Genomic DNA, 17,117 nt, shown 5'->3' with positions numbered 1-17,117 from the left:
AAGCACCTTTAGTAGCTTCATCACCTCTCATTGAGACCCTTTGCTCCTGTGCATGAAGCTTGCTGGTTAACTCTACAATTGTGAGAATTTGCAAGTCACATGACTCTTCAATTGCAGAAATCTTGGCTTCAAACTTTTGAGGCACTGAAACCATGATCTTTTCTACCACCTTTTGATCTGTAAATGCCTTACCAAGAAGCCGCATTTGGTTTACAACATCCATTAACCTGCCAGAATAATCTTTGACAGATTCGTCGTCTTTCATCTTCATCAACTCAAACTCTCTTTTCAATGTCAGGAGTCTAACAGTTTTGACTCTTTCACTGCCCTCAAATTCACCTTGGAGCTTGTCCCATACCAGCTTAGGTGTTTCCAAGTTCATGATTTTGGTGAAGATGTGGTTTGCAAGTCTTGAATGTAGGCAGGTGATGACTTTGTCTTTCTTGAGTTTTTCTTCCTCATATGCTTTCATCTGAGCAACTATAGGATTTGCTCCCAATGGTGGTGGATCAGCTTCAGACATCACAACATTCCACAAACCTTGAGACCTTAAATAAAACCTCATCTTGACAGCCCAAATGTGATAGTGTTCACCATTAAACACTGGAATTACAGAGGAAGTATTGCTAGAAGGTGACATGTTTGCACCACAGTGGCTTAAAAAAAATAGATCACTCAACCTCACTAGTGTTTGCACTCAACCTCACTGTGTTTAATACTAAAAAACACTCAAAAACTTTGCCTCACAGCCCGTAAGAATAATGCTCTGATACCATTGTTAAAATCTGGAGAAAAAATAAGGAACTAAAACTTGCAGAAAATATTAGAGTATTGAGTTAGAGAAAGGCACACAATATCTCACCAATGAGAATGCCTATTTATAGGCTTACAACCAAACTGAAAATGCTAAAAACTCTCAGCTGCTATGACTACTTCTACTAACAGAAAAACTAAAAAAATTATGGAGCAAAACAGAGACTGAGTCTAACTAAGACATTTTCAAAGGCAAACTCTCATGAATTCTAACAGCTGCCACTACTTGGGAACATGATAGAGAGTTGAACTTCCTGCAGATTGTTTACCTTCATGCAAGTGTCTATGTCTGCTTCTGGGGTAATCCCAGCTTGCTTCTCTCTTCTACTTCCATCATAATTTCTTCAATGGGAGACAACTTGGACCCTTAGATCACTGTAATTTGATTATAATCTATCATGAAAATAATTTGCATAAATAAGCCTACCTGCTCTGCTTCCAATGCCCTGACAACGTGCCGAGAAGTCAAGTGTTTCCCTCACAGACATTTCAGGAATGTGCAGGTCATATTGGCTGATATAAGCTGATGTTGTCTGAGGAACAAACTTATCCAAATAGCAACCTTTGTAGGTGATCTCTCCTGTTACCTAACATGAAAAATTTTCAAGAATTCTCACTAGTGTTTTGTTGTTTGAATCACTAATGGTATGATTGATTAGATAGTGTAATTTTAATTATACAATATAGCATCTCATGTTGTATTCAATTTCTAAATATCACAATTCATTTTTCCAGCTAAATGCTATAGCTTATGTAGATGTCAATCATTTCTACAGGGATTCAACAAGCTAGGAGTTAGAAACCTTGAGAGGCTGATTTAGCGTTCCTGCCAGTGCCAGTAACAAAGTGGTTTTCCCACAACCTGGAGGTCCCAGCAATAGAGTCATCCTGCAAGGAAAACAATAAGTAAACCTGTTTCATCAAGGCTGTTGCCTTCTCGTTTCTTCAGCCAGAAGAAAATTTATGGATCTTATCATGGACACATTCTTATAAAAGCATAACAGTAAGCTTCAATACCAACCTTGAAGGCTTGATGATGCCACTGACATCTTTGAGAATTTTTATCATGTTGGCTTGGGATTTGCACCTTGTAAAATTTTTGATAGCCTGTTCAGAATTAGATATCTTGTTTACCATCTAAAAATTATCAGAGTTAGCCATTGGAGGAAATCAGACAGCTTGCTTTCCTGATATAAAGATCTTGAAGATTGGAAGCATTATACAGGTGGATAATTCAAATAAAAAGTAGTGTGTAAAAGTTTCTTAGTGATGTCATGTTGGGAGAACTTTTGTAGCTATTATTGACTCAAAAGTTTCTTAATTTTGATGTAGGATTTTCTTCTGTTCCAAACATGAGCACCTGGGAATCATCTTTCCCATGGAACCTGTAACAGGCTAAGGATTGAGGAAGGATAAAGGAAAAAACCTACATGGAAAGTGCTTTTGAGGGTATTCCATAGAGTTTAGGTTAGCAGTTAGCTCAAGTTGTTATTGTACAAGCTCACAATGCATACCGGACTAAGTACATCTTTAAAAATAAAAATTAAAAAATTTAAAATGACAGAACAAATCTTGCAAGTTGTGAAGGGAAATCTTGTAAGTCGCATATGCCTTTCCCACCCATGTTATTTTATCTTGTAAGTTGTATGGTATATAGGGAACTATATAATCATAGAAATTGACTTGTAAGCACATGCAGAATATTCAGGGTGAACAAATCATAGTATCTTAGCATGAAACATAGAAAATTATAGGCATGAAAACATGGGTGGAAGGGTTGACTAATTAATATTTCCAGGTAAATGAGACTTGATTTGATGCAAGTTTCAACTATCACTGATTAATGCAGATGCCACTTGAAAAGCTCCATCTGCCATTCAGCATTGCCACCACACATGGAAGTCACTCCCCCCCCCCCCCCCCCCCCCACTCCCCAGTCCCCAGAGAAAGGTTGCAAATATAATCACAAGAAATCAAGTTTATCATCAATTTAAAGAATCATAGCCAAAGGTCCAAAGGAAAAGATGGTAGGCAGTCCAATGAATCACATTGATGTGGAAAACTGGACAGATTTAACTCTTTGGTGGCTATGGGACCTTCTGCCCTCTGATCCTTTCTCCCACACAAAATAAAAAAACTGACCAAGAGTCCGGAGCCTGATAAGACATTGCAAAATTTTAGTTATTTTATTGCCATCTTTCATGAGTATCATGCATCTCTGCCTTTGGTGTTGCTCAATGGATAGCCTGGTGGTTCAAGGTAAAACATCTAGATAAGTTGGCAACAACCATTAATTACCCTAATTAGAGATGAAGCAAGAACTCAAGTTCATGTTATCTACAGCATCACTGGATGTTCTCATTCAAGTGGAGAGTTGGAGCACGGAAGAGTGCTCCTGACAGCCATGGTTTTACTCTGAGATTATGCTAGCTTGATGCCTGCAGGTGGGAATTGTTGGACTATGGCACAAGTTGAGTTCAATTAACTTTCAAATCAATGAATTCCAAAGCAAGTATTTATATGTTGGTGGATTCATCTATGGGGAATTGGGGGAAGATTCCAAGATACACAAGTTTTAAACTTTGCTGACAGAAGCTCTTATGTAATATGTACATTTTTAAAATTCTGAAATCTCTTAAGCAGTACCTTCACACATTTTCTAGTGAGAGCTAATGGCATTCTCAGTGCCTTCCAGCCTAGTTAGTGCAGAAATGGAGTTCCATGAGGGCTTGTGAAGAAAAGCGGCTGAAGAGCATTTGAACCAAGGAGATGAAGGGGGCACTTCTCCTTGTGTTTTGGGCAAGATTTAAGAGAAACCAATATTGTGCATTGGGCATTAGCATACAAAAACCAATGATTAGAGAACTGCTGCCTACTTGGACAGATAAAAGAACAGAAACAGAAGCTTTGTCACGGTTCAGATGATTCTTCACAATTTGGATGGACAGATCATGAACATGTTTATATCCTTTGGGAGTTCAGTTTTGCAATATAGAATATGCAAAGACGAGCAGGAAAGAAAAAAGAACAGCTGACTAATGACTACAAATACCAATGAGAGAAGATTTCAGTCTCAGATATGATGAACCCTCAGAACAAATTCAACATGGTGTAGGAGATGCTGGCCAACACTGAAGCCACTTGGAAAGTGGGGGTCAATGAAACAAGCATCATGCCGAGATAATTGAAGCAGAGCAATGTAGAAAGCCTTGTATGAACGCTAAATCCTCTTGTAAAGCAAGGAATATGCCCAAGAGGAGTACATTCCAGCAAATTTTTCTGAACACAGAACAGTACGCTCAGTAACTATAAATGGCAGAACAGATGAGCTGTTGCCTGATCCCAGCACTTGCAAGAAAAGGAACATCGACCCTAGGTATGCAAAACAAATCCTGATCACCATCTCTTCAGAACAATGATCATAGTTTTACCATTTCAGTTGCAAGAAATAAATAAAACATAGCATTTGTTACAAGTTTAAACAGTCTTATCTGGATAGACCTAACTCTCATTTGAAAGAAACTGTAGTAGGATCAGGGATGCTTGTTTTTAGTGCATAATTTACAAGGCAAACCTCTGTAACTATGATGTTTAAGTAATTTATAAGGCAAACCTAATTTCTCAGTTTGGATCAACTTATTGGTTCTCTTACTAACCTTTTATTTCTCCAGTGCTATGTTCACCTTGATGTTAAAAGAGGAAAGTTGGCAATTATGCTGAACGAGGTACTGCTCATTCTGGAATGATATCGAGGAAGAAACAGAGATAGAAGATGTGCCGCTTGCCTGTCCATGCCCATTCTCCTCAGTTTTTCTGTAGCAAGCGATGATTGTCTTCCTCAATCTTCTTCAAGTGCATGCCACGAAAACATGGCGTCCAGAGCTCCGAGCTTGGTAACATCAATCACCCTTTTCCCCACCTCTTCTTTGCCATCATTTAACGTATGGTGCCCTGACCCTCTCAAAAGTGGGCAACCTCTCAATTGCAGCCCACTGTGATCCAAACTTCATCATCCTTCTCTTCATGGGACCTTGCATCTGAAGTACTACTCCTGAAGCTTGAAGCATGGTGAATGAAAGATGACCCAATGCTTCTTCCTAGCTCAGCCAGTTCCATTCCAAGGGACTCCTTTTCATTTCTCCCTAACAGACGGATATTTCCATTCCAGGAGGGCATCAGAATTGAAAGACTAGTGTTAAAGTAAAGAAGGTACCTACGACTTCCAACTTAATACTATGTATAAAGACTTAACAGAAAGTCAAGATTCGCATTATGTTTTTTGAAGGAATCTCTTGATTTTGTTGTTTTGCTAGGATATACGTGTCTGATTGAAGAATGGCTAGATGATTACACATGAAACTGCATGCCAATTGCAGCATATGAGTTTTAAAAAAGCAGCCTTAACCACCAGTTTGACTGAAAGCCTTGGAGCTTAATGTTGTTTCAACCCAGTAGGCAGTCCAATGAATCACAGAATTGTGGAAAACGGGAATAAGTATCAGAAACAATGAATTGTAACATAAAGGTTTGACCCCTGATCCTGGCACATTAAAAAAAAGACCAATTGTCTATCATCCATGACCATAGAGGCAGATGACATCTTTTCAGATACATAATAAAGATTACAGTTTCTGCATCACCATGCCTTCTGTGTTGCTAAATGAGCAACTCTGATGCTTCAAGGTAAAACAGTGACATACATAAGACAGCTATCAGCAGGCAACCATTGTTTGTGGTTGGAGCTGAAGCAAGAACTCGGGGTCATGCTATCTACGCATCACTCGATGACGTTCTCTTTTGCGGAAGCGGTCAAGCATGAATTCATCTGTTGCAGCTTGCCTTCGTCCTGCAACTTCTGTGCTTGCATCCGGCAGTCTAGATCCCCCACCATTATCCTGTACACCTTTGTCCTTGTACAGTTCAGGGTGTTCTGCAAAATCTCATATCTGGTGAGCAAAAGGAAATGATACTCTGCAAAAATATAAGGTCTATAGAAGTATAACAGCATGAGCCCCATTAACTCTTCATTAATGAAAGTAGTAATAGAAAAATTCAGAGAGAAGTTGCATAAACAACCCATCCATCGACTTCCAATTTTGGTAGAGAAGCTAGCTGAGATGTGGAAGCCTGTGAAGACAAGTCTTAAGCATCACATCAGCAGCAAGTGTCATATAACAGTTGCAAATGCCAAGAAAGCATGTGCTAGATCAATCCATGCATGTAATCTTTCGGTTTATGTGATGAATTTGATCTTAATCCTTTGACTGTTTTAGTTTTTAGGAGTGCTTTGAGTCATGTAATCAGAGTTTTATTTTAGGTATTTCAAGTTCCCCGGTTTTGCATCACTAGCTAAGCTGAAAAAATTAACAGAGAATCATATTATCATATCTTGTTTTGACTAATTATCTACTGTTATATATTATCAAACAGAAGAAACAAAAAATTGCATGCAATGGCAAACCTCTTCTAAGCTTTTCAGCATAATCCCGACCACGTTGGAAATAGTCTGCACTGTAGCTTGAGGGGATGTTAAATTCTGTTTTAGTTCGACCCATGAGCCTCTTGTCCTGCAATAGCTTTTTGGCTGCTTCTGTTTCCTCAATGTTTCTCAGCTTGTACCTACAGACAATAGAAACCATGAAACAAAAACTTAACTCTAGGTAGAAAAAATTGCTCTAGGTGATCATGAAAATAAAAGGGTCATTTTACACTTCCACTTTCTTTCTCAATGAAACCATACAGATAATGCTGTCCTCATGGCAGCAGTGCAGAATGTTAGCCAACCTTGGGAACTCTTTTTCTTTAATGTATATACACACATATAGATTCTAACACAATGAGTGAAAATATAACCATCTTCTACCACAAGATATAGTGCATACTCAACAGGGAGCTGAACCTCTGCTATCCCAGTAGTCCACTGAGTAGAGCTTTCTTCCGAGTTTCGCCTCTTCACCTGTGAGAAAACGATGGGAATTTGAAATACAATCAGGAAATATTGTTCCTTGTAATATAGAAGAAAATGTCAATCATCTTGTACAACAGCTGACAAATGATGGTCACCATAACAGACTATCGAAAACTTGAAAAGAGAAATATATTGTAGAGCAAATAATGTAGATGTAGAAGAGTAATGGAAAATCAATCTGATATATATATATTGCCAATAAATTCTAGGAAGTTTTTTCTCTTGATCCTCCAATTGGTTGGTTGAGTGAGAACATAGCTTCAATGGCCAATGTCCCAGTGATTAAATCAGATTGATTTTCCACTACTCTTCTACATCTATATATATATATATATATATATATTAATATATTATATATATATATGTATGTATGTATATGACCTTGCCCTGGTGTCATATGCAATGAAAATTTTCATAAATATCTTATGTATTTTCTGACTCCTCTTCTTTGTTTTGAATTTTGGCATAATTCATGTTTTCATTGCATATGACCACAATCGTTGGATCTGGAGCACTGTGCACCAGTCCCAAGGGTGAGACCACACTCTTCCACTCAGATGTGATAAACAAGTTTAATTTCATAGTTCCCATGAAAATCAAGTGGAATGAGGTTGAGTTTCCTAAAAATTAGCATTTTGCTAATGCTGTTCCAGCCATAGAGCAGAGATTTGAAAGGATTGAACAGATTGTTCAATATTCTGATGAAGGAGGAGATCTGATTTCTCCAACTCTTCTGTCATCCTAGCAGCCCTAAAATTTCAGATTTTGAGCCCTCTAAAGCTTTAAGCTCTTCTATCCTAGTAAGAACCACTAGGGAAGAAGAAGGTTCCAGTTCAACAAATCCTAAGAATATTAAGCTAACAGGTGTTAGAAGTCACCCCAACGTGGCCAGACCATTTTACATAGAGAAAAATGAGTCTACACAGGAATCACAATAGGATGAGTCCCTGTTATGTCTCTTACTTATTCCCAGATGATTAACACTATAAGCCTAAGTGATGAGGACTTTGAGATCAACAAGGATCTTTTAAGAAATGACTTCTATTCTGAAGCCAATAAGGAAAGAAAAGATTGGTTCTTTAGCACTGTCCCTAAAGACATTAGAACCCTCTACCAAGAAGAATTCTATGTGTACTTAAGACAAGAAAAGAAAAACATTAAGTTTTGGATCTGGTTTGAACTCTTCAAACAAGAGGAATACCCAGATTATCCTTGTAAGCGTATCAAAACACATCTACAAAAACTAAGATATGGAAAACCAGTGACAACATTGTCATAGAATCCATTCATTCTCCTGAAGCTATGATAAAAAAGAATGTTAATGGAACCATAGTTAGAGCTTCACCTTTTAAGACTAAGTCATATGATAAAGGAACTGCTAGTGCAGCTGATATTAGAAGAATCATGGAACAAAACAACTACACTATATGTTTCTTATGACCCTTGGTAATCAACTCAGCAGGATTGAGGAGATCATTGAAACTCAAGATCACATTAAAAATTCTTTTGTTCAGAATGACGATAAGCCTTTGTTTAAGCCTTTTGAGTTCTCTAAGAAATTCTAGGAAAATCCTCATATTAATCAAGCTTTCATTGATAGAATTAGCCAAAAGGTTAAAGATAGCCTTGTTATCCCTGAAACACCTCAGCCTTTTACTATCCCTGAAACACCTCTGCCTTCCCATAGGAGAATCAATTTGGTTAAAAGGAATATTAGTCCTGAAACAAAGGTTAATGGACCAATTAAGATAACCAATGAACCTTCTATCGAAACGGCTTTTAGGATTAAGGACCATAGTGACAGCCAAGAGAAAAAACTTGCCTTTAATACTTTAACTATTAAGGACCTTCAAGAAGAAATAGGGCAGTATAAGGAGGATATTAAGAACTTAAGACAACCTGCAAGTTTAGGGTCTTTTACCCTCCATAATCAAATCAATAGGGTTGGCATTTACCACAACAATTTTGATCAGGAAGACTTTGAAGAAGTTCTTGAATCCTCAAACTTAAATACTATTAGTAGGGTTATCTTCCAAAGGTGGGAAGTTTCCCTTACTATAGTAATTAAGAATAAATTTGTCATTGATATCATTGCTTTGATTGATTCAGGGGTAGCCTTGAATTGCCTTCAAGAAGGTCTAGTACCTACTCAGCTTTATGAGAAAACCAGACAAACTCTTTTTGGAGCCAATGGTAAAAAACTTACCATTAAGTATAAGCTGTCTGATGCTCATATTTGTAACCAAGGTATTTGCATTAAGCAAACTTTCATTCTAGTTAAAGATCTCAAGGAAAAAACTCTCCTTGGAGTCCCCTTTTTAAGCTCTATCTTTCCTATGTGGGTAGATGACCAAGGTATAAGGACTAAGCTCTTAGATAAGGAAATTCTGTTTGAATTTGCCAACCCACCTGGTGAAAGAAGAATAAACACCTTAAAGGATCGGGTGATTATGGCTAAGGAAAACCACATTAATCTCTTAAAACATGAGATTGCTCTGGTTAGAATAGAAGAACAATTGAAGGTTAAGAAAACTCAAGATGCCATTGAAAGATTTAAGAATAAGATTATTAGAGAAGTTTGTTCTAGCATTCCTAATGCGTTTTGGCACAAGAAGCAGCATGCGGTAGAGTTACCTTATGAGCCAGATTTTAGAAAGAAAAATATTCCCACTAAAGCAAGACCAAACCAGATGAACAAGGAATTATTAAGCTACTGTGAAAAGGAGATCCAAGATCTTCTTGATAAGAAGTTGATAAGGAAGTCTAAGTCCCTTGGAGTTGTTCAGCCTTCTATGTTCAAAAACATGTTGAATTAGAAAGAGGAACACCTAGACTAGTCATCAACTACAAGCCTCTCAACTACAAGCCATTATCATCAGCAAAGCGCCTGAGTGGGTTTCTAATAGCAGTCTTATACCAGCACAACACATTGTTTCTTTCCATTATCAGAACAGAAGACCTACACGGTTATCTTGCCCTCTGCAATTTTCTGATATTTGTGTTGAACCCCTTATTAATCAAATCAAGCATTGGAGAGCTGGAATCATTAGCAGAGATTTTGAAGCTTATCCAAAGAATATGGGATATCTCATTGCTGCAGATCCTTTTCACTAGATTTTCTGTAGTAAGAAATTGGATCCTCTACCGACCAAATCTGTTACTGAAGATATCAAGCTTCTGGAAAAGCATCGTAAGGATTACACTCTACCCTAAGCATATTCCTCATAATACTTTGCAGACAAAAATATTATCCATCTAAGCAGTATCAGCACCGAAAGCATCAAGCATGTGACTCCACAGTCCAAAGCAGCCTACCAGTTGTTTTCCCCACCGAAAGTAAGATTCCTTGTTGAAAAATCTAAAAGTGCTATTGTAAAATGTTATTGTTCACTTTTACTATTCATGCATGGGTTAACTATTCACAACAGTTGGTCAAAAAGCAAATAGTGTTTTGTCTCCTGATTGGTATTGTTTAATATTCTCTTTTTGGCTATTTAAAGAGGCTTGATCCTCATTTGTAAGCACCTCTCATTTTCACTTTTCATTTTTCACTTCCAGCTTATGCTCTCCTTTCTCTCTTCTTTCTCTCTCATCATGTAAGCCTTCCACCCCAAAGCTTTCCTCCATTCTCTCATTGTAAGATATTCATCTCCTTTTATAAGTATGTTTTATGTTATACCTCCTATCATGGATGGTTTTTAAGCTATGTAATTATACAAGTATGTTTTATGTTATTATTATACCTCCTATTATGAATGGTTTTCAATTTATGTAATTAAAGTTTGTGGTTTCTTCTCTTTAAATTTCTTATTAAATGTCTTGTGTATTTTCTGATTTCTCTTCTTTGTTTTGAATTTTGGCATAATTCATGTTTTCATTGCATATGACCTTGTTAGGGCTCTAATACCATAGACACACAGGACAATGTCATATGCAAAGAAAACATGATTTATGCCAAAATTCAAAATTAATTACATAAATTGAAAACCATCCATAATAGGAGGTAAAATGAAAACATAAAACAAAGTTAATTACATAGCTTAAAAACCATCCGTCATAGGAGGTATAACATAAAACATAATTATATAAGGAGATGAATATCTTACAATGGGAGAGGGGATTTTGAAGAAAACTTTGGGCTAGAAGGCTTACATGATGAGAGAGAAAGAAGAGAGAAAGGAGAGCATAAGCTGGAGAGAGGTGAAAATAAGAGGTAATGAGAGGTGATGAGAGGTGATTACAAATGAGGATCAAGCCCCCTTAAATAGCCAAAAAGAGAATATTAAATAATACCAATCAGGAGACAAGGCACTGTTTGCTTTTTGACTAACTGCTGTGAATAGTTAACCCGTACATGAATAGTAAAAGTGAACAACAACATTTTACTGTAGCACTTTTAGATTTTTTAGCAGGAATCTTACTTTTGGCGGAAAAGACGGCTGGTAGGCTGCTTTGGACTGTGGAGTCACATGCTTGATGCTTTCGGTGCTGAAACTGCTTAGATGGATAATATTCTTGTCTGCATAGTATCATGAGGAATATGCTTAGGGTAGAGTGTAGTCCTTACGATGCTTTTCTAGAAGTTTGATATCTTCAGTAACAGATTTGGTCGGTAGATGATCCGATTTCTTACTGCAGAAAATCTGGTGAAAAGGATCTGCAGCAATGAGATATCCCATATTCTTTGGATAAGCTTCAAAATCTCTGCTAATGATTCTAGCTCTCCAATGCTTGATTTGATTAATAAGGGGTTCAACACAAATATCAGAAAATTGCAGAGGGCAAAATAACCGAGTAGGTCTTCTGTTCTGATAGTGGAAAGAAACAATGTGTTGTGTTGGTATAAGACTGCCATTAGAAACCCACTCAGGCGCTTTGCTGATGATAATGGCGTCAACGAATTTCTTGTTCATTTTAAAACCTTGGGTTAGACCAAGAGTTTTCTTTCTTCCAAACTTTGATGCTTTACTTGCATCTGAGCAGATGATTTGATGAACTAAACCGTAATCCAGAAGTAATTCTGGAGTTAAGATTAATTCCTCATTCTTAAATGGAAGGCTGATTGACAAGTAATATTGCAGGTCAAGGCAAACACGACCGATTGTGAAATTTCTATTGCAGTTGCATAACATCTTCTTAATGCCTTGTTGGTACTGAATATGTTCTTTGATAGTTCTACAAAGTTTAGAATCATCAAATTCTCTGTCCATGACCAAACTTAAACCTGGGACTCGAAGACCGATAGTGGCTGAGAGACAGATGTGAAGATCCTGGAGGTATGCTGAGATGAAGATTTGATTTTCTTCAATTGAAGCCTTGGCTTTTCCAAAAATTAGGCAACGTAAATCCTACACAAGAGAATATAACTTCTCTTTCTTATGGAAATACATCCTTAACTTAAAGTAGTTCCACTCTTCCTCACTCAATTTTGCTACATCCACCAGTGGGGTGGACTGCTTATTCTCACCATTTTCCAGTGGGTAAAATGAGGCTTGGGCTTTTAACATAAGCTGATGAAAGTCAACCAATTCTAGTTTTCTTTCTAAAGTCTGACATATTTCCTGCAAATCAGAAATACAATTGATATATCCAGATAAAGGGTTAGTTTTATTAAGAGATGGATTTATGGGGAAGGAATCCTCCACAAAAGGTAGAGAATCAAAACTTAAATCTTTATCCTTGCTAGGGGATGCTGAAAGAATAGGATGTTTGGAGTAGTTGCAAGAACCTGCTACTTCAAAATGTTCATAATAGAGCCGCATGAATTTCTCAGAAAGAGTTGAATGAGGTTTCATAGAGGCTGTAGATTTCTTAATGGGCCTAAGAGGTTGTTTTTCTTTTTTGGGGGTCATGCTTTTGTAAATCCTGCAAAAATTCACGATTTAAGAAATCAGGGATAGAATTATTATCTCCTTTAATATATTCGATTTAAAAATCAAAATTGCTTAAAATAGCTTGCCATCTAGCAAAAATATGCTTAGAAGCTATATTTTTAACATCCTTCTGTAAAACTGATTTTGTCGATTTGCGATCAACTCTTAATAAAAATTCTTGATTTAAAAAATCATCTTGAAATTTTGAAATGCATAAAACAATGCTTAAAATTTCCTTTTTAATAGTGCTATAGTTGAGTTGGGCACTTCCCCAGGTTCCTGAAGTATACCTAACCAACTTTTCCTGATTATCAATCCTTTGCTTGAAAATCCCGCCATAACCCATGTCAGAGGCATCAGTCTCGACAATCTTAAAGGCTTTTTGATCAATTAGGGCAAGGCAAGGTAGGGTCTTGACTCTAAATTTGATAGTTTTGACAATCTTGGTATGCTCCTCATTCCAAGGTACTGGATTTTTCTTAAGTCTTTGTCTTAAAGGGGCACAAAGTTGGCTTAAATCCTGAATAAAGTCTGACACATAATTAAGGCTTATTAAGAAACGTTGTAGTTGTTTCTTATCCTTAATTTCATCAGGAAACTTATCAACAAACTCAATAGATCTTTGAATGGGAGTGATTGTTCCTTGATGAATATGATGACCTAGAAACCTTACCTTAATTTGAAAGAGGTTAATCTTAGTGGTTGACAAGCTTAAACCATTACTTTTAACAATCTTAACAAACTTATTGAGATGTTTCCAATGCTGCTCAACAGAATCAGAGTAAATCAAAACATCATCAATGTAGACAATGATAAAATCAGAAAATTGGTTAAAAATTTCATTCATTATATTCTGGAATTTTGAAGGTGCATTCTTAAGACCAAAGGGCATTACGTTCCATTCATAATGTCCAAAGGGAACCACAAAAGTTGTTTTATACCTATCCTTTTCAGCAATCTGGATTTGCCAAAATCCTAATTTCATGTCAAACTTAGAGAAAACTTTGGACTTAACTAATCTTTGAAGGAGGTCTTTCTTATTTGGGATAGGATACCTAATCCATCTTAAAACATCATTGAGAGGCTTGTAGTTGATGACTAGTCTAGGTGTTCCTCTTTCTAATTCGGCATGTTTCTGAATATAGAAGGCTGAACAACTCCAAGGGGACTTGGACTTCCTAATCAACTTCTTATCAAGAAGATCTTGGATCTTCTTTTCACAGTAGCTTAATAATTCCTTATTCATCTGGATTGGTCTTGCTTTAGTGGGAATATTTTTCTCACTAAAATCTGGTTCATAAGGTAACTCTACCTCATGCTGCTTCCTGTGCCAAAATGCATTAGGAATGTTAGAGCAAACTTCTCCAATAATCTTATTCTTAAATCTTTCTATGACATCTTGGGTTTTGTTAACCTTCAATTGATCTTCTATTCTAACCAGAGCAATCTCATGTTTTAAGAGATTAACGTGGTTTTCCTTGGCCATAATCACCTGATCCTTTAAGGTGTTTATACTTCTTTCACCAGGTAGGTTGGCAAATTCAAACAAAATTTCCTTATCTAAGAGTTTAGTCCTTATACCTTGGTCATCTACCCACATGGGAAAGATAGAGCTTAAAAAGGGGACTCCAATGAGAGCTTTTTCCTTGAGATCTTTAACTAGAATGAAAGTTTGCTTAATGCAAATACCTTGGTTACAAATATGAGCATCAGACAGCTTATACTTAATAGTAAGTTTTTTACCATTGACTCCAAAAAGGGTTTGTCTGGTTTTCTCATAAAGCTGGGTAGGTATAAGACTTTCTTAAAGGCAATTCAAAGCTGCTCCTAAATCAATCAAAACAATAATATCAATGACAAATTTATTCTTAACTACTATAGTAAGAGAGACTTCCCATCTTTGGAAGATAACCCTACTAATAGCATTTAAGTATGCATTTATCTCTTCATTATTGACTTGTGAGGATTCAAGAACTTCTCCAAAGTTTTCCTAGTTAGAATTATTGTGGTAAATACCTACCCTGTTGATTTGATCATGGAGGGTAAAAAACCCTAAACTTGCAGGTTGTCTTAAGTCTTTAATTTCCCTCTTATATTGCCTTATTTCTTCTTGAATACCCTTAATGGTTAAAGTATTTGGGTCAAGCTTTTGCTCTTGGCTTAGGATATTTGTAGTCTTTGTTTGGCTGTCGCCATGGTCTTTAATCCTAAAATCCGGTTGTTCATTGGCTATCTTAATTAGTCCCTTAACCTTTGTTTCAGAACTAATATTCTTTTAACCAAATTGATTCTCCTATGGGAAGGCAAAGGTGTTTCAGGGATAGCAAAAGGCTGAGGTGTTTCAGGGATAACAAGGTTATCTTTAACTTTTTGACTTATTCTATCAATGAAAGCTTGATCAATATGAGGGTTTTCCTGGAATTTCTTAGAGAATTCAAAAGGCTTAAACAAAGACTTATTGTCATTCTTAACAAAAGAATTCTTAATGTGATCTTGAGTCTCAATGATCTCCTCAACTCTGCTAAGTTAATTACCAAGGGTTATGAGAAACATATTAGTATAGTTGTTTTGTTTCATGATTCTTTTAATATCAGCTACACTAGCAGTTCCTTTATCCTCTGGCTTAGTCTTAAAAGGTGAAACTCTAACTATGGTTCCATTAACACTTTTTCTATCTTAGCTTCAGGAGGATGAATGGATTCTATGACAATGTTGTCACTTGTTTTCCATATCTTAGTTTTTGTAGAAGTGTTATTAATACGCTTATAGGGATAGTCTAGATATTCCTCTTGTTTGAAAAGTTCAAACTTTCCTGTCTTAGGTAAGCATAGAATTCTTCTTGGTAGAGGGTTCTAATGTCTTTAGGGACAGTGCTAAAGAACCAATCTTTTCTTTCCTTATTACCTTCAAAATAGAAGTCCTTTCTTAAGAGATCCTTGTTGATCTCAAAGTCTTCCATCACTTAAGCTTATAGTGTTAATCATTTGGGAATACGTAGGAGACATATCAGGGGACTCATCCTACTGTGATTCCTGGGAAGACTCATTTTCCTCAGTGTAAAATGGTCTGGCCACGTTGGTGTGACTTCTAACACCTGTTAGCTTAATATTCTTAGGATTTGCTGAACTGGAACCTTCTTCTTCCCTAGTGGTTCTTACAGGGATAGAAGAGCTTGAAGTTCTAGAGGGCTCAAAATCTGAAATTCTAAGGCTGCTAGAATGATGGAAAGAGTTGGAGAAAATCAGATCTCCTCCTCCATCAGGATATTGAACAATCTGTTCAATCCTTTCAGATCTCTGCTCTATGGCTGGAACGACATTAGCAAAATGTCAATTTTCAGGGAACTCAACCTCATTCCACTTGATTTTCAGGGACTATGAAATTAGATTTGTTTATCACATCTGAGTGGAAGAGAGTGGTCTCACCTTTGGGACTGGTGCACAGTGCTCCAGATCCAACGCTTGTGGTCATGCTTTTATAGGCAAACCTAGTTATGATGGAAATAGGACTGTTTCCTTTCTTGAATTTAAAGTCATGGGTCTTAACATGTAGGACAACCGAATCTAAGATATCAGCATCTCTTAGTCTAACTGTGAAGTTAGGGAAACACTGGAAGTAAACTGGGTCATCATTCGGTCCAGCTTGGACTGCACCTATAATAGAATCTCGATAGTCGAGATGTCTATTGTCTCTTAGACACATGACAATAGAGGTGTTTAAACATAATCTTGTCAAAGGCTTAGCTGCAACTTGAATCATACCAAAGTGTATGAAGTTGTAGTGGTCTTTCTTATACTTCTCAACTGACTTACTATCCAAGAGTCTTATGACTTGATAGTCTTGTTCTACGCTTACTGACATTTCAGAGGTTCTAATGGTGTAGTCTGTGAAGAACTTAAAGGTTCCTTTCTTATAAATTTCTTGATTAGATACCTTGGGTAACTTCCAATTATCTAAATCATTTTAGATCTTAGGATAATTGATCTCTTCATTGTTTACAACAGTATCTTGGGAATTAGTGGATCTCCTAGACATGGTTCTAAAAATCGAACTCATTTTAAGGTTTTAATCTAGAGCCTAATAGCAAATTGGCAGGCCTAATGAGACGTCTCCCCAACCCCTTACAGCCCTAACAAACGCCTATCAACGGCTAACAACGGGCTCAACCTGGCAGGAATCGCACTCCTTGGAACACTGCTACTTATCCTAGGATAGCTCAAAACACCCAAAACAAACCCAACTTCCCTTCCCGTGGCTCTGATACCATAGACCCCAGGACAAGGTCATATGCAATGAAAACATGAATTATGCCAAAATTCAAAACAAAGAAGAGGAGTCAGAAAATACACAAGATATTTAACAAGAAATTTAAAGAGAAGGAACCACAAACTTTTAATTACATAAATTGAAAGTCATCCATGATAGGAGGTAAAATATATATATATATATATATATATATATAT

General features: G+C 36.7%; 2 protein-coding genes across 2 annotated transcripts; both read right to left on the bottom strand.

Annotated features, from left to right (window-relative positions):
* Positions 1-1,021: 1,021 nt before the first annotated feature.
* Positions 1,022-2,294, bottom strand: LOC117921464 (ABC transporter G family member 41-like). The gene is made up of 3 exons (XM_034839336.1): positions 1,835-2,294; positions 1,617-1,701; positions 1,022-1,400 (listed from the first exon to the last, which is right to left on the bottom strand). Exons 1-3 carry the CDS (start codon positions 1,948-1,950, stop codon positions 1,200-1,202), a joined length of 402 nt encoding a protein of 133 aa, XP_034695227.1. The 5' UTR covers positions 1,951-2,294; the 3' UTR covers positions 1,022-1,199.
* A 2,975-nt stretch (positions 2,295-5,269) lies between these two features.
* Positions 5,270-6,835, bottom strand: LOC117921576 (protein COP1 SUPPRESSOR 2-like; the record flags this gene model as incomplete). The annotated part of the gene is made up of 3 exons (XM_034839494.1): positions 5,270-5,743; positions 6,275-6,432; positions 6,696-6,835. Coding segments are annotated over 3 exons (462 nt in total), but the record flags the coding sequence as incomplete, so codon positions are not given.
* Between the last annotated feature and the right edge of the window lie 10,282 nt (positions 6,836-17,117).

The sequence above is a fragment of the Vitis riparia genome, chromosome 9 (assembly GCF_004353265.1).
Source record: "Vitis riparia cultivar Riparia Gloire de Montpellier isolate 1030 chromosome 9, EGFV_Vit.rip_1.0, whole genome shotgun sequence".
In the NCBI taxonomy this organism is placed as follows: domain Eukaryota; kingdom Viridiplantae; phylum Streptophyta; class Magnoliopsida; order Vitales; family Vitaceae; genus Vitis; species Vitis riparia.
This window is presented reverse-complemented; position numbering and strand designations above follow the sequence as displayed.